General features: G+C 38.4%; 1 protein-coding gene across 2 annotated transcripts in view; it reads right to left on the reverse strand.

Annotated features, from left to right (window-relative positions):
* Positions 1-1,557: 1,557 nt before the first annotated feature.
* Positions 1,558-20,872, reverse strand: part of st6galnac3 (ST6 (alpha-N-acetyl-neuraminyl-2,3-beta-galactosyl-1,3)-N-acetylgalactosaminide alpha-2,6-sialyltransferase 3) — a 95,509-nt gene continuing 76,194 nt past the window's right edge. For both annotated transcript variants that reach the window (XM_042429386.1, XM_042429387.1), the window contains exons 4-5: positions 11,011-11,118; positions 1,558-6,632 (exon numbers count right to left, since the gene is read on the reverse strand). In XM_042429386.1, coding sequence (XP_042285320.1) covers positions 6,443-6,632; positions 11,011-11,118 — 298 coding nt within the window. In that variant the 3' untranslated portion in view covers positions 1,558-6,442. The remainder of the gene's footprint in view (positions 6,633-11,010; positions 11,119-20,872) is intronic.

Raw genomic sequence — 20,872 nt, forward strand, 5'->3', positions numbered from 1 at the left:
TTTGTCCTGAACAGTCTAAAACCCAAAGATGTTCAGCTTTTCTTTAAAAAATGACTCCAAACGATTAATTGATTATCAAAATATTTGGTGATTAGTTTAATGATTGACAACTAACCAATTCATTGACTAATCGTTGCAGCTCTAAATCTGAGTGGCATTATTTTCTGCACAAAATGTATTTGCTGTTGAAAATTAGATTTCAGTATGACATGAGAGTACAAATGTATAACTCAGAGCCAATGTTACAAAACTGGGGATGGAGAGTTTGAAAGAAGAGGGCAGGGAGGGTCTGACTACAAGATGGTCTGGAATTGCATTTCGGGAAATGTAGGATCTGCCGTCTTTGGAGCTTGACCCATACTTCATAAGTCAAAATATCTGCAGCATCTGCTGCTCAGATTGTGAACATCCATTTAAAATCTGTCTCTTGTGAATCCCCCTAATTTATGGAAGTGCTGTACTAAATCGTGTGCCCCTTTAATTTTCTATCTCGATACTTTATTCAATACTGTATCATAAAAAACCACGAATGTGTGCATTATTATTTGCAGGTTACATAAAAACTCTCCTGCTCATCTAAACTCTCAAGAACCGTCTGAACTCAGCACATTTCTGCTACTTCAGTGATGTTTTAAAAATCTCATGAGACGCCAGATTTGAGATGACAGCTCAGCTTGGGCTCCATTCATATAACATGAATACATCTCACTGGGTTTCTTACATTCTGATGCTGCTTACTCTGTTTTGTTTACAAATGAGTTTAAATATATAAACGTGTTTTAGGTTTTCTTTAATCCCCACAGAGAATAAAAGACACAGAAGACAGAATCCACGTTGGTAAAAATAAGAACATTCACAATATATCTAATCTTGGCTAATATGTAGACAGCAAATGACAGAATAATACACATATTCACTACTTTTTTAAAACAAAATGTACATTTCAATAATCTGCAGTAATCCATGCAGCATTTGGATGTTACTTTACCTCCAATAAAAGGACTGTGTTAGCTGTGTTAGCAAAAAAATTCTTTCATTATAACAACCTCAGTGTTATATTACATTCTATGTAACTCAAATTTACCCAAAGTTACACATTTCACAAGGACACTTGACCTGAAAATGAAAAAGGAAAGTGCTTCACAACACAAAAAAATACCCTTAAAACGTGCACACAGGAAAAAAGAGAAAGAGAAAAAAAAAGAGTTTTTCAATGTAAGAAAGCACTTGGGTCATTTTAAAAAATGGCAACAAGTACAACAGTCAGGAAGGGATGAATAAAACGCTACAAGGTGAAGAAGTTTCAACGTGGAGTCAGACAATCAAAGTTCTTTAAAATGTGAACTGCAGAACAGAGAGTAATTACCTCCACTGATCACAGCAGGAAAAAGAGCCAAAATAATGAGAGCATTTTAAAAAAGTGAGAAATAATGAAATTCACATCTTTGTTCTGCAGACCTCAAGACCCAGGCGTTATAATCAGGACTCTGTTTTGTTTTTTTTTAAAGCCAGCTCTGTTTTAGGGGACGTGACCTTCAATTTGCTTTTTTAACTTTGTATTATTCAACAACAGACAATTGGAGCTCATTTTTCTTCCACTTCTGTTGCTGGGCAGCAGAGGAAGAGCAGTGTTTTTTTTTTTTTATGTGTGTTTTACTATTTGCATACATACAGCGAGGTATAAAGATAAAACAGCCTCAGGTTTGAGAACGGAGGAAACCATTTCCGAGCACACTTGGCTGCTCGTAACATAACATTAGGCCGGTTATATGATCTGTTAAAGCCTTGAATGAAGACAAAGAGAAACAGAATAAAAAATGAGCAAGAATTTAGGGCAAAAATATTCTTTTAAATTCATAAAATCTCCTTGAAATCTAAAATGAACCCTGCAAATTAAAAAAGTGTACTATCTTGCCTCCCACTCTGCTTATGCCTTTTTTTTTTTCATGGGGTTACTTATTCACAGCGAATATGACTACAGTCCCCTTCTTGTAAGCCAGAGATGATTCATGAGAGCCTATAAGAGGCCCATAATATACTGTATAATATATCCGTAGGTATTCTTCCAGTGTGTTCTGGCTGAGAACAATGGAGTGTTTGTTGATCAGAAAATAACCGAGTGCACAGCCTGAAGCAGCAGAAAATGTTGGCAACATGCAACCAGCAGCAGAAAAAAAAAAAAAGAAAATAAAAAAAGCTGCACACAAACCACTGCATCAACAAAAAGTAAAAGCCACCATTATTAAAAAAAAAAAAAAAAACTCAACAAAAGGAGAGTGGAAGATGAACAGAAAGAACACGGCGCTCTTCTTCCCGTTGTGAGCAAACAATTTAAAAGAAAACCTCAAACGATGCACTGTAACACAACTAAAAATCTGATCATGGGGACAAAACACGTTCCCTAGAATAGTTAATTTCTCATCTTGGCGTGAAGTGCTTTACAATTAACGTTGGATATACTGTACAGTAGAGGTAAAGCCGATTGGTGGTAGAGCTGCCAGATGACTGCACAATCACAGGCTGAGTGGAAACGTATAAAAGATGTACGTTTAATCATGTAACATGCATGGCATACTGCATGAATTCACGCTTCGGTATCTGTGGCTGTTTTCCCACAGGAACAGAAAGAAGTACAATTTATAACTCTTGTCGAGGCCCGGATCTTATCATCAGGCTCTCTGAACAGGAAAAATAATACTGTAAGACATTTCTACTTTACATATATTGTGTGGTGGATACTTTGATTCGCAGCTGCTCACAGTGACAGGACTGAACACCTCTCGAGCACGTGTCGTCCCAGAGGAAATCGGACCCGTGACCCTGCCTGTGTTACGGTCGTCTTCTATCCGCTGAGAGACACCGGGAGGAATTTAAAATAGGAGGGTTTTTACATTTTGCTGATGCTCTTGTCATTCTGCTTGACAAGGTGACAAGAGGACGGACAACTATTGAGTTTTGAGTTGTAGGACAGTCTCTGTAAGCGCAGGGGTACCTTGCTTCCACCGTGTTTCGTCTGGAAAACAAAGAAGGATCTGATTTTTCTGTTCCTGATGCAAAAGCAGCCAAACCTGTTTCCAAACGTGCTGCTGACACACAACGACTCAGTAAGCATGATTCTGATAATCTGCGGGTTAAAATATGTCTCGACGTCTGGGTTAATACTTGACTTAATTTGACAGAATAATTCCAACTTAAGGTCCACTTACTAGTGTTTTCCGGAGCTGTATCACATGGTCTTCATCAGGGGATGGGGTTTCTGTTAGCATGTCAGCTCAGTAGCTATGATTTTAGATGTACACTGTGTGCATTAAAGTTCATCCCCGACCTTAGTCAAGATCATAGTAGTTAAACAAAACAACTAAATTTGCTTAAAATTTACTTAGCAATATACCTGAAAGAGGAATGTTCAAGAGTGATATGTAAGTATGAGGGTAAAAAATATAACAGTATAAGTACGAAAAACCACTTTATCTAAATTCACCGGGTTGTGAATACTACTGGTTTTTTTTGTTTGTTTTTTTTTAAATGTTTTTGTGTTTGCTCTTGTGTTGTGGTTTTCGATATGTTTTGTCTTAATTGTTAATTAATTGTATCAGTTTGTTACTGTTGAAAATAAAAAAATATTGAGCACAAATTTGCTTTAAAAAGTTAAAGTTGGCTGCTTTTTAGCCAAAAATGTTCTAGGAGCTAAGAAACCCAAATAATTAAGCTCAGGAACTAATTGAAACTGGACATTCTTATTTATGTTTCCACTGCATCTGAAGAACCGCTAAAATTATGTTCAGTTAGTATCAACTTAATCCTGAATAACAAAATAAATCATATTTTGTAGACAAAGTATCTGTACAATGCAGCAACAACACAGTGTTCTTTGTGCTAGTGCTGCGTTCACGTCATATTGGAGTTACTGTAATTACAAGATTCCAATTTATGAATAACGTTCACGCCGAGACTGGAAAACTGACATCTCTAAAGGTGCCAATGTTCCCAATTGGTGCTTCATAATACAGAAGTACTTGAAAATGTAGCAAATATGGACGCCAAATCCAAATTTAACGGATATAGACTTATGTTGTCAATGCACAGTATTTTCAACCCTCACTCAACCAACTCTGTAATCATACAACTGTCTCGAATTGTCTGATGACGTGAACGCTTATCTTTTTTCAGGTCTCTACCATCCATCCAATATGACGTAAACGTGGCGTCAGCTAATGTGCGACTGAGGTTCGAATGTGTTTTGTGGTTATTTCTGCTTTAGTGTGCGACCACAAACCTCTTTTTCTCGCTTGTTTTTAGAATAGTCAGGAAGTCAACTACACATTTTGTAAAATCAATAAAAATTCCAAGAAATCACAATTTTTGGTTCTAATATTTTTACAATTGATACCCAGAGAGTTCTTACAGTGCCACTAGAACTAAGCTAGTTAAAAAAAGCCTAGTTTTTCAGATGCCAAGGTTATATATGGCTATTGTTTCAAAGAACATACTTAGATGTATAGTTAGGACCTGCTTCTCTCTGAATTATAGTTAGTGATGTGTTGCAGAAACAATGTTAAAATGTAAAAACTCTCCCAGTTGTTTTTTATAGTAAGTCTTTTTTAGTTGAAAGCTCTGGAAAAAGCTAGTAATTTAAACCTAGAACACTGACCAGCCAATCAGCAATCAATGCTAACAAGAAAATAGCCTAAAATAGAGAAAGTATGTGTGTAAACAGCACACTGTGGCAGTAAGGAGTGACATTGTGAAACTCAGCTGCAGTATATTACAGTCATCAGCAACCCTGTGCATCAAGTCTCCTAAATTAGAAGTCTTTGAATCCTTCCAGTCCTCCCCCCTGGGCCGCGGCTCTGACCGGGACACTAATCACAGCCTCGGGGGGGGAGTGGGGGGGGGGGGTCACAGTCACAGCCAGACTGTCTGAGCCCTCCGCAGCTACCATCCAACCAACACACCTCAGCAGTTCACTGATTATTCTTCACTGTCCCAGAACAGATGCATTCAAAATGTAACGGCCCAAACCAGGAGACATGCAAGCTGTGTCCAAAGACAAATGGATAGACATGTTCACACAGTGATACTGTACACAAAGAGGCACAAAGCTGGATAAGAATATGAGCGACAGAGAGAGCGAGCGCCAGTGCATCCTCCTCTGTCTCTATACTGTACAATGAACTGCAGAGTGTATTGCAGGCACAAAATGATAATAGAATACAATTAACTTCAAACGGTTTCACTGCACACATAAATCTCTCCCTCTGTGGGGTCACAAATGACTTAACTCCTTCTGTAAGGATGGAGTTTCTAATTGCACATTGCTCTATGTGCTGTGAGGCTCACATTGTCAATGGCACACTGTTAAAAAGCGTTAGGAACTTATCTCTGCAGAATAAATTAGCGACTCATCCATCCGTACATCAAGCCAAACGCCACAACGTGTCTTTTACAACTCCGTTTCACAGCATTATAAAAGAAAAAAAAAAGCTGACATCTTCAAATTGTGTGAGGTTACACACAACTTAACAAAGAAGAATAACGATAAAAAAGCAGATTTACATCTACACTTCTGATTTACCTTCGACTTCTAAATCCGGCATAAACATGAATTTTGCTCGCTTGCGTTTTCTTTTTCAAATGACCTTGTTTGTTGAAGCTTCTTTAGACGGAGCACAGTAAATTGAAACTGACAAAGCATCTGCCTTCAATACTCCCTCAGTTGGAGATGAAGGCCTGAATGATACTCGCTATAGATTAATTAGAGCCTGACAGAAGACAGACACGCAGAGGAAACAGAGCAGCCAAGCTCGTCAGAAGTTCACAGCAACGTGACTTGTCTCTGCAGTGGCTGAGCTCTTCTCCAACTACAGTCTGGAACATTTAAATTCAGCCTTTGCAATGTGCAAACGCCTGCGGACATCTGAGCTGCTGTGGTCACTGCGAGTTGACGGACAGTTGTTTCTTCTTCATGTTGTTTTCTCCTTCTTTTTTTTATTTTTGTTCAGTCAAGTCTTCGAGGCATCCTTTGCCAGACTCAAAGAGCAGCGAACGGATCGATTAGTCAGTGCAGCGCAGTGTGCTGTGCATTTTCTTCAGCTTTCAAGTTAAGGAGAAAAACAGTAAATATTCAAGAACATGAGATATGTCAGTGCTGTCCTGGTTGGTCATCCATAATGGATATCTGTCTGCTTGAGGGACCATTGTCAAATAAACAGGAGCCTGGATTATAGAGGCTCCACCTCTAAGCACCTCCTGGATATGAACCAACCAGGACTGGACAAACAACTGTCATTGATGGATATATTGATATTTGAATTTGTGCCAAAAAGAATATCTGTGCACATTAGGGAACACCGTTTCTGTCAGCGTAGAGACTCAGCATGTTCCCTGAAGATGTTGATGATGATGAAAATGATGTTGTATTCCCACGTCGGTTCAGCCAGGGTCACGATAGTTGCCACGGTGGGTTGAAGAACTTGATGGCGTGAGTTTTGGCCCACTTGGCGAACACAGACTTCTCTGTGATGAAGCGGTGCCCTCCGTAAGGGGCGCTCTCGTGAAGGAGATACTCTGCACACTCGTCCCGGCTGCCGGCCTCGTAGTAGTGGTAGGGAACTTTTCTGTAACCTTCAGACCTGAGGGGAGAGAGAAAGAAAGATTTTTACCCTTACTTATCAAACACAGGACATATTATTCTCTGTCTTTCAGGTGATATTTTATCGTGCCATAATATATGTGATTGTAAAAAACTGAGTGAGTGAAGTCTCATGTTAACTGCAAATTATGGCCAGAAGTATGTGGACACCCCTTCTTTGGTCTTTGGCTAATTTTCATGGTTTGGGCTCCTTGGTTCCAGTTAAAGATTATGGCTGGAGATTTTCTATATTTTTTTTCCTATTTTCAACAAATCTCATGTGCAAAGCCAAACTAACAATGAATTACTACTGACAAGTATTGTTATGTGTCTAATTCCTCTGTGCCGTAGACCTCCGTTGTTGTTCAAAAACAATTAATAAAACATCAATGAGCCACACTGCTGCACTGAATTACATGTTCCTTCAGCCTGAAGATTACGATCACATTAGGTTTTTCAGAATCCGCTCCAAAGACTAATAACAGCAATCACGTTTTCAGTCTCTGGAGAGTAGTTCTGTTTCAACAAAGTTGGAAGAACATTATTGTCTAAAATATAATTGTATGCTGTAGCATTAAGATTTTCCTTGAAGGATATGGCTGGCAATTTTCATCTTTCTTAGTCTCCGGAGAGTAGTTCTGTGTATGGCAGACGCCACTGCGAATGTGCAGGGATGCATTTCCGTTTATAGTGCTTCACTAGCTTGTTGTGCTACATATCACAACCTCTTGATTTTGTACTACATTGTAAATTTCTCAAAGAACTTCAACACAAAGTCAAGAGGGTGTGATATGTAGCACAGCAAGCTAACAAAGCTCTGTGAACAGATTCACATTCCTGCGCATGCACAGTGGTGTCTGCTTTACACAGAACTACTCTCCGCAGACTGAAAACGTGAAATCTGAAAACACAGAAAATTGTTGCCCATATCCTTTAAGGAAAATTGTAATGCTAATGCATACAATTATATTTTAGACAATAATGTTTTTCCACCTTTGTGGAAAAAGTTTGTGTTTGGCTCTTTCCTGTTTCAGTCCATAAAGTCTGTAAGGAAATTGACTGACCTGCACAAAGCCCTGACCTCAACCCCATCCAACATCTTTGAGATGAACTGGAACGTATTGCCCAACATCAGTGTTGGGCCTTTTTAATTCACTCTTGTTGCTGAATGGGATCAAATCTCTGCAGCCTGGTCCCAAAATCTTTGTGTTGCATATAATAGCAGTATGACTTAGATATTTACCCAAGCTGGACATATAGATATGTGCTGTGTGCTCAGTCTGTGCAATATCAGTTTCAAGTGGTTCTACTAATGAAATTTGAATTCTTTGTATACATTAATTTATGTTACAAATATTAGTATACTGTTTAAATATAATTTTCCGTGTGAGACAAAATGTAGAGCCACTGCATTTAAAAAAAAATTCTTCCAGACAGTTTTGGACAAATTCCAGTCAGTACAAAATAAATAACTAAATTATTAAACTATTAAACTGACAAAGATCCTTCAGGACAGCATATAGCAATTTGAAGAGATGCTGCCTCTGGCAAAATTCTCCAGCAGGTTTCTCTCATTTGAAAAAGGAGCTGCTGTTGGCAGGCAAATATATTCAATAAATACCCTTAACTAAATTGCATTTATTTGTAAAACATCATGACAAGCTTAATTTTATCCAGAGCCAAAATAAATGTGAAAAAATCCGAAAAACTGAGTAATGCACTGAAGGTGAGTTAAGCCATTCTGATCTGCATCTCATGATGAGTCACCGTGTTTACAGTTTGCATCTTCACACCATTAAAAAGAATGAGTAATCATTAAAAACAGAAGTACAGTAAACAGGAGCAGTAGAGCAGATTCATCGTGCACTTGGTTTCTAATAGCAAGTGGCAGCTTTGTGAGAGGATAGCTTGTGTAACAATTTCATTGGGAGAATGAACACAGACAGAAGAAAAACAGCCATCACAACAGCCAGCCAGTGGGTCCACAGCAAAATAGCCACTGTGGCTGTCTGCCAGCTTAATACACAGCCCAATCACTGCCTCTTTTCTCTGTGCCATACAGTGGTGCGCACTAGCGTTAACAAATAAATTCAATTTCACCCTCTCTGCAGCACCTGTTGAGGTTCCATTACAACACAACTGCTGAGGTCAATTCTGGCTAGGGCTTCAAAACATCATCACACAAAACATCACTTCTTCCTGTTGTACTGGAGCAGTCTGCTGCCAACAGCACTTTGTGTGACACTAAATTGTCTATTCAGACACACAATATCCTCCTGTCTCACGCAGGAAGGAGGAAAATAAGTATGGGACAGGCAGGGAGAGAACACCGCCCCTTAACTGCCTCACTGAATTATAAAATCCTCCGTGCTGGTTGAATTATCACTCCTCTCTGCCATGTGTCTGGGGCAAAGGAGCCGGAGGTAGGGTGTCCAAGTGACCACTGGCCCCCCTACTTTATCCTCCTCCCACGTATCTTTTTAAGTCGTGAATCATTGTATTAATGCCCCTATATTTCAATCATTCTCATTCACATTAGGTTAAATAAAGCAGGCAAACATAAAATGTGGAGAATATTTTGTGTAAATGACTGTTTTTTTAATTAGACACTTACGCCCATCAGCGAAACCTATTTTGCACACGCAGGCAACCAGCCAGTCAACACACATGTTTTGAAAGTTTGTGTGAATTGGTTAATTCATGATATTGCATTGAAATGACAGGTCCAAAGCATTTCCTTTTTGAGTAAAAGCAATCGAGGTGTTCCCAAAGTTTATTTAGGCAGTTGTAGGCTATGAATGTCATTTTCACAACAGCATGGTTGCTGATTTGCAAAGCAGAAGCAGTAGGAAAGTAATGTTTTTTTTCGTTAAATATGGATTTGGGGCATGGCTGCTTACAACAAAAAGACAACATTAACATTCCTATTGCCTGCCTGCTGTTACTCAGCTGTAGAAGTGTTACTGTCCTGTAAACTCGTAGTTTTGGGTAATTGAACAAAAAAGCTTGTATCTAATCCATAGACTGTACACAAAGATGGCTGTAGCAAGATGTGATGTCACCCACTGGACGGCTGTTCACAGTCAGCACCATCTTGGTTGTTTGGAGCCAGAACCTTCCAAATAAGGAGTGCGGCGTATTTCCTTTCACATTCTGGAAACACACCCTGCTACTTCGGACCAAAGCTAATGCTAATTTTCTGGGAACCCTGAGCTAGCATTAGCTAACTAACATGGCAGGTATCATTATCAAGTAACATTAAACTTACCGAAATACTGCAACAATTCTCTGACTCGGTATGAGTCCTAGAGTCCAATCAACACCCACACAGAAGACATCAAAGCTACTACTCATCTTTATATCGTAATAATGGAGCAATAATTTCCAAAATGATCACCAGCACACTAAATAGATACTGAGACCATAATGACTCATTGAAAAAATGTACTGACATAGTATTTCATGAGAGAAGTTGACGCTTTTTGAGTGGGAGTCTATTGAAACCAGGGATTTTTTGGAGCCAGCATCTAGTGACTTCTGCGTTGGCTTCAATTTCAAGCTGTGGTTGTTTCCGCTTGATCTAATCCCACAAGCACTAGTTAGCTGCTTTGTGTTTGGAATTATACCGCCACCCTGTAATGCAAGCAAGCTATAGTTATTCCACAAAAGTTTTGCAAGAGTCTCCAATGTACCACTACACATACACACACACACACACTTTTTGGCCCCCACACTTTTGAAATAAATCCGGCGCCCCTGGTCTGGGGCTGTTTTTATTCTAACTCCCGCTGTGCACAGGAAACATGAAGAGGATAAAAGGCAGGATTTTCACCACACATTAGGTAAAAGTGGTTGATTCTGGGATTGAGCTGCGAGAGCGGAGGGGAGACGCAGAAAGAGAGAGTAGGGGGAGTCAGCTTCAATCAAGACTGAGATGACTAGAGATTGAGCAGCCATGCCCAGAGCAAAAGCATCTTGTTTGTCATCCCTCCTATGGCCTCGCAGTCAGACAGTAATCACTCACCCAAGAGTCAGGGAGAAGACACCAGGCCGATATACAAATAAAACTTTAAGCAGAGGGGGAATTGGGTGCTGCAATCCAGCCACCCGCAGCGACAGAGACTCTGCAGCCTGCTGGGTATTCTAGGCAGGGACACATAATGGTATTCACGGCACAGAGAACCCAATATGGATTTCAGCATAGAAATTCAGCCATTAAATCCAAGCTGAATGTATTCCAACACGGCAGTCCGCAGTTATGGGAAGCATGCAATTGGCCGGCGCTGCTGTGAATGTGTATCTAGTTTTCTAAGTTTTGTGGGAACACGTGCATTTTTCATCCCTGTATGGAGGAGGGGAGGTGATAGCTGGTGTCTTACTTGCAGTAGGTGTCATTTATCATGCCGTAGATATGGATCTCTTTGCACATGTCCATTGCGAGGATGAGCGTGAACCAGCCAGTGCTGAGGTAAGAGCCGGACTGAATCCTGCAAACACACAAAGACAGATATTTCATTGGAATATTCATTTGCATAAAAATCTTAAAAATCATAAAGTAAACAGTGTTTCCAGGACGCTGTTTCGTACTCTTTCCTCTTGTGTGCTTGTAACGTTGGTGACCTGAGAATTAAAATCATTCTTGCAGCTGTTCTATTTGTAGGCTGCTGTGGATAAGATCAAAAGTGTAAATCTAAATGCATCTATGGCGCAGCAAGACACCCCTCAGATGTATCACCAAAGGTCTGATGATGCATTTCTTTCGTTTTAAAGACCAATTTACAATTGTGAACATTAAAAGTTAAAGAGATTGTATCCATTTAGGAGACGTGTAAAATTCACACTTTGATATATATTTTAAAAAGGTTTAAAAGTTGACAGACAAACACACTTTATTGGTTTGTTGAACAGCTCAACACAACAAGGCAGTACACATGTCACCCCCCTACGAATGATGCAGGAGCCCGCTGGCTAATCAGCAATAACATGCATAATCCTTTCATCAGCATCGGACTAGTTGTGCATCAGTTTTGACCTATCAAAGTTGAAAAACGTAAGCTTTGATCATTTTCAAACACAGAGCATGACCGAGATGCATCTTCACTCAAGGTTTGGTCAAGACGAGTAATGTCGAAGTGAGTCATAAAGGTACACCCGCAGCCTCCACAAGGCAGGGGGCCTTGCACTCCTGGGGGGCTCTACCTTTTAGCAATGCAAAATACTACAAGCTTTGTATAAATTAAACAGAGTGCACCGCATGGTACGGATAATGATGAGGAAAATAATGGCACCACAATGTGATAAAGTATCAGATAAAAATACCAGAGAGGTGGACTGAAACAGCTTTTTAAAGAAAAAAAACCTGAATTAATTACTGGCATGTTTCCCAAAATAACTATGATGTTTAAAAAGGGAAATCCTGTCAGCTGTGATTCATCCTGTCAGATTTAGCAGCAGGACTACTGACAATTATTCTTGAAGTACTTTGATGTTCCTGAATCAGCACCTTGGACAGCGGTCGACACAAACTTCCATACTACTAGTTGTACACAGTATGTACTGTACACGAATTATTATAGTACACTGTTTTTACAGTTAGTTTACAAGAAAACACAGGAAATTCTGACAGGAGATTATACAATATGTGGACTGTCAGATGTCAAACTGCAACAACTGCTTACCACTGCTGGCAATTAAACTTCAAAACATGATTGCAAAAAAAGCTTTTTTTGCTTTGTTTTCTATGTTCTCTCTAGAACTGTTTCACCGCAGCTTTGAGTAGAGCCTACATTTAAAGTTCATGTATATATATATATGGCAGAATGAGATATCATTCCTCACAGGACCAGATAATAATAATTATTAACAACATGATAAAATAAAAACATCTAAAGTGTGTGTGTCGAGTGCTCTCAGCATGCATATTGACTTTTCTTAGTATATTATTTTTGTCACCTCTCTGGTGTTAACACACCAGAAAATAAAATCAAATAAAATCACAAAGCAAGAAATAGGGTCCATTGCCACCTTTATATCTGCTCTCTAACAGCCTGAAATCAGCTCTATAAAAATATTTCATTTCCATAAAGGTCTGTGAATATGAATATGAATTTTAATTAACTGTAAAATTCCTTTCTATCATCCTGTTGTGGTGTGAAAGCAGCTATCATGTGATGGATGCAGGTTAATTTCCCATATAATTCAAGCCATAGTCCAGCCTGCCTCACTTGTAGTGTATGCTAGTATTGTATTTTGTATGTATTTTGTATTTTGTTGTAGCAATGTCTATGCTGCCCTCTTGGCCAGGTCTCTCTTCATAAAGAGAGTTTAATCTCAGTAAGACTTTTACACAGTGAAATAAAGGAAAATGAAAATGAATGTACCTTCATGTAACTGAAAAACATTATCTGGCACGTAGCATGTTGATGGAGAAGACACAAAATTTCTAGCCTCTTGTCAAATGTCTATTGCTGCCAGTTTTACAAATTACATATAATTATGAAATTATGATTACAGGCAATTATGATAGACCAAAAGCAAAGGGAGAGAGAGAGATTGTGGGGGAGGATGTTGAGCTTGCTGGGAAAAAAGAGAAAAGAGTGCAGCCTTGTGCAGGCAAACTGTGAGGGACCCCATGGATTTGCGTTACAGAGCTGTCCAAAATGTTGCATTTGAGTTTAAAATTTTGACCTTTAATTAAGGCAACCTCATAAGGCCAACGGCTGTGATTTGTAAGGACACCACATGTGCAGCAGGTACTGAGTCAAACTGAGGTGTGGAAGTGTTTAACCTATAAAAGTTGAACATCTTCATTTTTCAGTATTATGAATCCATAATACTAGATGACTTCTTAAAATGAAAACAATTATTTGCCAATATGGACCCAAGAGGTTAAAAACAACTAAAAAACATAACATGAAATTACAAAAGATCTTTAAAGCACCCTTTCAATCCAAGTAGTCTATTTTTTACAACAATTTAGTAATGTTTTTTGCTTAAATATGGTCTAAAACATGCCTGAGATATGTCAATTTAAGAATTCAGCTTTGAAATGATACCCAATTAGGCCAATTAGTGTATTTTTTTAAAAAGCCAATGATAGTCTCAATTAGAGCTCTAACAATTAGTCGATTAATCAATTGACAACTATTTTGATAATCCAAATAATTCATCTCAATGAGTCATTTATTAAGAAAAAATGTCCAAATTCTCTGATTCCAGCTTCTCAAATGTAAATATTGTCTGGTTTCTTTTGTCTTTTATGATAGTGAATTGAATATCTTTGGGTTGTGGTCTGTTGGTCGGCACAAAAGAGGATATCACCTTGGGCTTTGGATAACAGTGATTGACATTTTTCACAATATTCTGACATTTCATAGGCCAAACAACTAATTGATTAATTGAGCCAAATGCACAGATTCATCAATAATGAAAATAATCATTAGTTGCAGCCGTAGTCTCCATGCAAATAAATATCACAAGACCAAGTGTTTGGATATGTTTCCATATGTGTTTGAATATGTTTTTGGAGGGTTCACAAAGAATAAATGTTAACACACATTCAAACAAATATTCTGTGGCTTGTAGTGACCTCTTTAATTAAATTGCAAAATATTACTCAACCATTAAATGCAATGGGGTCAGATTTTAACACAGGAGAAACGTTTACATCGTGTATCTTTCACATTTCACTACTGGTAACACTGAGTGCAGCGTCTTGTTCAAGGACACTTCGACATGAAGCTGTTTGCACACATCTGAGACAAATCTGTTGAAGGAACTGGACCTTTGAACTTTCTGATAATGGCTAAATGAAAACCTCACTTACCATTACTGCCCTTGGATGCAAGTGAGTTAACACCTACGGCTTACGTATGTCCCTGTATGACGTTGCGTCCCTGGCCCAAACAATTTATTTGGTTGTGAAATGGTTGTGATCAGACGTTACACTGACATCCACTCCACATACAACGACTTGTATTACTCAACGCCCATTTTTTAAACATAAAAATCATGTTTATGCCATTTATGTATATATCCACATGTAAATTATATTCCTATCTCATTGTTTTGATCCCATGATACACACCGAACACACACAATATGACCATCATATCTTGCAAGACCTCTCATGTCACCTCATCTGGCGCTCAAGACTCAAGACGTGAGAACTGTGGTGGGCGTGTAGGTGTGTGAATTTTATGATTTTGTGAGATTCAATAGATATATCTGCAGGCATTGGCCGACATGACAGCTATCCGCCGTAATTTTTTGATTGTACATGCCAGAGTTGTTAACTTTTACGGTGTCTAACCATGTGCCACGCAGAGCAAAAGTATGCTGGTTGTCATTTCAACCTATCACCTCAGATGTTGAATTCACTGAAATCTTACCCATTATTTGAAGGAGGGTCATTGCCAGCAGACTGTTGGCTCTACGTGGTGCATGGTAGGCCACCCCAGGTGGCTAGCATACACATTTCACGCAGTTGTATTCAGGCTGTGATGGCCGCAATTAGAAAGGCAGTATAGAGGCTGCATACATTAACTTATTTATCTTATCACACAGTACTTTAAAGCTAAGATGAGACAGTGGTCAGTACGTGGAAACTGTTTGAAATGAATAATAGACTCATTAAAAATCCCACAAATAACTATCGTTGTTGATTAAATCAAATGAATTTCTTCTGCCATTTATACAAGACATCTAGTAGTACATTAATATCATAGGATCACATCGAATATAGCCTCGTGCTTGCTGTCACACAAAGCTAAGTGTATGAAAGGACTGTGCAGCCACAAGGTCGTTTCATAGCAGCACATGGAAAAATTGTACTTGATGTAATGCCAGTAAATGAAACTAGCAACACTGTCTTAACATTTTCCTTTCTGAATTATTTTGAAATTTCAGATTTTCTAACCATGTCCTCTGAGTACAAAAGAAAATGGCGACGGCAAAGGGCAATGGTTGAAGCTTTAGCTGAGCACAATAGCAGCTCGGAGAGGTCAATGGAGCCAAGTGTGGCAGAGGAGATGTGATGGAGGGATCCACTTCAGTGGTGGAAACAAGTACAAAGGAACTAAGGCTGTAGTGACAGTGACACAGCAGATTCTGAGAATAATTACAAAGGGGAACCGGAGTATTACACATATGCCGATTCCAGTGGAAGTGACACTGAGCAGTTGGATAAACCTATAGATTCAAACATTAACATACCATCTTTACATAAAGACTTGTCTATTTGGGCCACTACTACAAACAAGACTCTCAAGGCATTAAATGAGCTACTTGACGTGCTCAGATCATGGGCATAGACTTCCCAAAGATGCCAGAACCCTGCTTGAAACACCACGGGGTGTACCAATACTTAACAAATGTAATGGTCAATATATGTACTATGTATGTACCTTCTTGAACATATTTTGCAGAAAACAGTGCCAGGAGAAGTTGAGCTGTGAGTCAATGTAGATGGCATACCCTTATCGAAATCTAGCAAAACTTGTTTCTGGCCAGTTCTTGGTCAAATTAATGACAGTCAACCATTTGTTGTGGTATTGTATCATGGGTCCAGCAAGCCTGACTCTGTTGAGGACTCCTACAGAATGGCATTTCACACCAAAATTGTGTAAATACAGTAAAAGTGAAAGCTATCATCTGTGACACACAAGCCAGAGCATTTCTCGAATGTATTAGAAGTCACAATAGCCTTCATGGATGTGAGCACTGTGTTGCAGTAGCACAAAAGGTTGAGGTAAAGGTAATGTATTTGTCAAAGGGCCCCAGTCAAGACAGAGCTGATGAAGCATTCAGCCATGGTAGATACACTGACCATCAAAAAGAAATATCACCTCTTGTTACGGCAAGTATTTTGTTTGTGAAACAGTTCCTTCCTGACTACATGTACCTGGTCTGTCTTGGAGCAATGAAAAGGCTACAGACATACCTGATGCGTGGACCAGATGGCTGTAGACTACAAAAGACCCTGAGGAACTAACTAGACCACAAAATAACTCTTTTAAAGGGAGCACTGCCAGCAGAGTTTTCAAGGCAGCCAAAGAGTTAGACCGATGGAAAGCAACAGAGCTTTCAGGTTGTGCTGTACACAGGGCCAGTACTCTGAGCAGTACCAGCATTTTCTTTGTCTTAGTGTTGGCATGACTATTGTTTTGGATGACAAAGATGAGAAGAGGGAGACCTACCTTGGATATGCACACATTTTGGAACAATTTGTTGATACTGCAGTGGATTTCTATGGACCCTCCTTTCCTATATACAACATTCATTCACTGAAACACTTGCCAGATGACGCTGCAAACTTAATGTGCGCTTTAAACAACATCTCATGCTTTCCATTTAAGAACCCTTTGCAAGTTATAAAAAAACTGGTGCAAGTCACAAAGAGACTTGCTGAAACACCTGGCACACAACAAAAAGATACTACACACAAGATCACAGATAAAAACAACTATGTTCTCCCGGAGGACAATTCAATAGGATTCATTTGGGGAAAAATAAGTGACGGAACCCTTTTGATTGATGTGGTTAATGAAAACCACTATGAGGACCTGTTTGAAAAGCCCTGCAGTTCTAAGCTCCTCAACATCATGTTTGTCAGCGGTGACTTGACAATGGCAAATCGAAGGCTAATACAAGAGGGGCCATTTACAGAGAGGCAGTGTGTTTGTCTTACAGACAGGGTTTTGCCATTTTCCCTCAGCTGAACAAACTGAAATGACTAGAATTGGTAATGACTTAATTTTACTTATGTTATTTGTTTGCACATCCCCCACAGGAACTTGCAATATGTTGGTGAAGGTGCTCGTGATTACAGCTTATTTGACACCTCAGGTCAAAGAACTAATTGCATTAAATGCGCTAATCCTTTGATTGATTGAGACATGTTTTACTTGCAATATTTTGCAATTGCACATCCGTGCACATTGATAATGGACTGGCACTAACACCCTACTTTGCTAAATTAAACATTCTGACACCAAATTAACACAAATATTTCTACAACTAACACCTTTTTTGTTATTATTCAACTTCTCTTTTTCTTACGCTATAGAGGGAAAAATCTTTCTCTCTAAAATGTCTTTTTTTTTGCTGTTTTGTTGGGGGTTTTTTGCAGCTGATAGAGAGTCAGGGTGACTTTGCTGCTAAAGGGAGCTACTATCTTCACTGACTATGTGGAAGGTAATGAACTCCTTATTTTGCTTTTGAAATTTTATATTCTCTAAGATGAGACTTATCAACTTGCTTATTACAAAATGAAAAGTAATTTTGTCACTAATGTTTTTCTCTGTGAATCAATTCAGACTTGGAGACAGAAACTGACAGTGACCTAACTGCTGCCGAACACAGTCTCCTTCCAGACAAAAAACATAAATAGTCCACTACAATGAATGAAAGTACTAGATGTGTTTCTGTGTATTTTTAAATAGGTCAGCGCACGACAGACCAAGCGTTGCACATATGTTAGTGTAGATTATGTGTGCTGATGATGAGGAAAAAAATAGATCATTGGGTGGGTTTTAACAATTACTGCCAGTGCTCTTTTTATTGATTTAATGTTTGTTCTTTACTAAAGTATTTAATGGCTAATAAATCTACACATGAAATATAGTAACTTTGATTATTGTAATTATGTCTTTTTTTAGCAAGAGCCAAACCTCAACCTCATCATAAAAAAAAAGACCCAGTCTTTAAAAAGACCTTTGTCTTATCCAGCCTTCCCACCAAACTACAACCATCTGAAGTCTTTGTCAGGTAAGAAGCGTATGTGAAGATATAGTTTTAATAAGGTGTTAATTGTGTGAGTGATATAATTACCTTTGTGTACTTTTATGCCGTTTACAGCTGAAGAAGAAGAAAAAACATGGTTTATTCCAGGACTCACGTTTTCTTATTTATTTCTTATTTATTGTGGGGGTTAATGTACAACAGTTAAATTTGCTCTAAACATGTCTGTTCACTTTTTTGGTTGCAGGTTCAGATGTCTGTCCTCCTCCCAACGTTTTTAAGGCTCTGTTATCTTGTACGTTTTTCATTACGTTGGGAACCATTAATAAAACCATTAATAAATCAACATCTGCACCATCCCCCCGCTACATGTAAGGCACTTCTTCCATTTTCAATTTCCATATATTCCTCCCGTCACACTGTAAAATAATTAATCTACATAATTATGTTCCATGTGTTTTTATATGTTTTCCATCAGTAAGAGTGACAAGCCGCATCGCTGAAAGAAGATGTATGCTGAGTGGAAAGTAGTATTGTTTATGCAAATAACATTTGTTATTTGCATAAACAATGTCATATTCCTTATTTCAAAAATTAACTACCATGTATTTATATCTGTTTTAAAAATACTTTTATCCCCATGCCTTCAAAGGAGAGCTGACATACAGTGCTAGTATTCAAATGTATTTCAGCTATTTGAAGTGACACAATTAACAACTTGAGTGCTATTGAAACACACACTTACGACTCAGAGTTGCTCTCAGCAATGTGATAATGTAATTCCTATGTACAACTGTTTCATATCTTTAACATCTTCATGCAGGAAATGTGAGGACCAGTCCTGTGAATCCACGTTTTAAGAGGAGCCTTAGTCCTCCATCTCCTCTGAGATCCACAACTGCCCAAAGAAGCGGGTCCTTATCAAATTAAAATTGATCGAAATGCATTTAAAATTTTTGATTTTGGTTTTCAGCGATGCACTGTGTTGATTTATACGTCGAAATGTAATTTAACAGTGATAGATCCTATCACCAGGGCTCTACCCAACTCAGAATTTTGTCAGTTGAATCAGATTTGGCTGTTCAATACGAAGATTTGACTATTTGTTCCCTTTTTTTTCCATATAGTCCATCTGACAATCAGAAAATCTATTGACATGAGTTTCAGTGATGATTTCGACCACATTAACGTAGTCAAATGCAACAGAGTCATGGGATAATGAGACAGGCAGCACACATGTATTTCTGTTTAAATCAAGCTCTTAAAGCCTATTTTTAAACTTAAACATTAAAAACGTGTAAATGAATAAACAAATGAAACAGTTTAAAATAAATTCACAGCATCGCCTGCTATGAAATAACTGACATCAATTCTTGAACAGAATAGACCTACTTCTTTATTTCTCTTTAAATATAAAAATTAATAAATAAATCTAAACAGGAACAAATTAACAAATTAAATTATTTAAGATTGGAATTATTTTTAGATGAAAACAAAAACAGTAGGCCTGAAAATTTTAAATAAGTTCACTTAATTGTCTTCTTTGAAATAATAACTTCTCGTCTTCAGCAGGAAAGGCTTATTATTCTACTGTATCTCTCTTTAAACATAAATAAATCCTTAGTGTAATTAAAAATATTATCCTTGTGAATTTTTGTAATCTTCTATCTGTTCTATCCTGTTATTGTAATACACACTGACTGACAAAAAAAAAAGACTTGAAGAAGTCGACTGAGGCGTCTCCAACAGATGATTCAACTCATCGACTTTCAGGGGGCAGCACCTCCCATCACAGGCTAACACAGACCCATTACAAATAATAACAAACAACATATTAGAAGACAAACTTCATCCACACCTGAAACAGCTGCACTAGCCTTCAGAGGAGAGTGCTGATGTGTTGCAGCAACATTTAATATGATTTTCAGGTTCTTAGCATCGTAATGTTTGATCCCAATTTCAAATATTCTGTTTAGTTTCTAAGCAGAGACCAAATGTGCACAGAGGTAAGTCCTTGGTGAATATTGAAACAACCAGCACAGATAGCAGGTCTTTGGGAGGCAGACTGTGTCTCCAAGTGATGTAAGTTATGAACTGAAGGAGAAGGTTTTTTTGGTATGCTGGTTTGCAAATTTGATTATAGCAGTGTATTCATTTGGCACCGCTAAATATACGGGTGCAGTATAGACACACAATAACGTGTGATTCAGCTACAAGCGTCGCACAGTTCTGACTGCTTTGTTAAAAATGTCATTCACATCTGATTAGGAGGAAAGAGAAACAGTTGGATCAGTCGGCAGCAGTATTTTATTAAATTCCTACATATCAAGTAAAAATTAAACAGGATTCGAACAGTGAATAAAAGTAAAAATACTTTCCATTGACACTTGATCGGCCACATCTGTGCAGGTGAAGTAACAAAGCAAGTAAGTCCTGCCCTGTTTGGCCTGTTCAGTTTGGTATTTACCTTCTTAATTCAGTCCTCAAATTGACCTTGTTGAC

This window comes from Thunnus maccoyii, chromosome 12 (assembly GCF_910596095.1).
Source record: "Thunnus maccoyii chromosome 12, fThuMac1.1, whole genome shotgun sequence".
Taxonomy (NCBI): Eukaryota; Metazoa; Chordata; class Actinopteri; order Scombriformes; family Scombridae; genus Thunnus; species Thunnus maccoyii.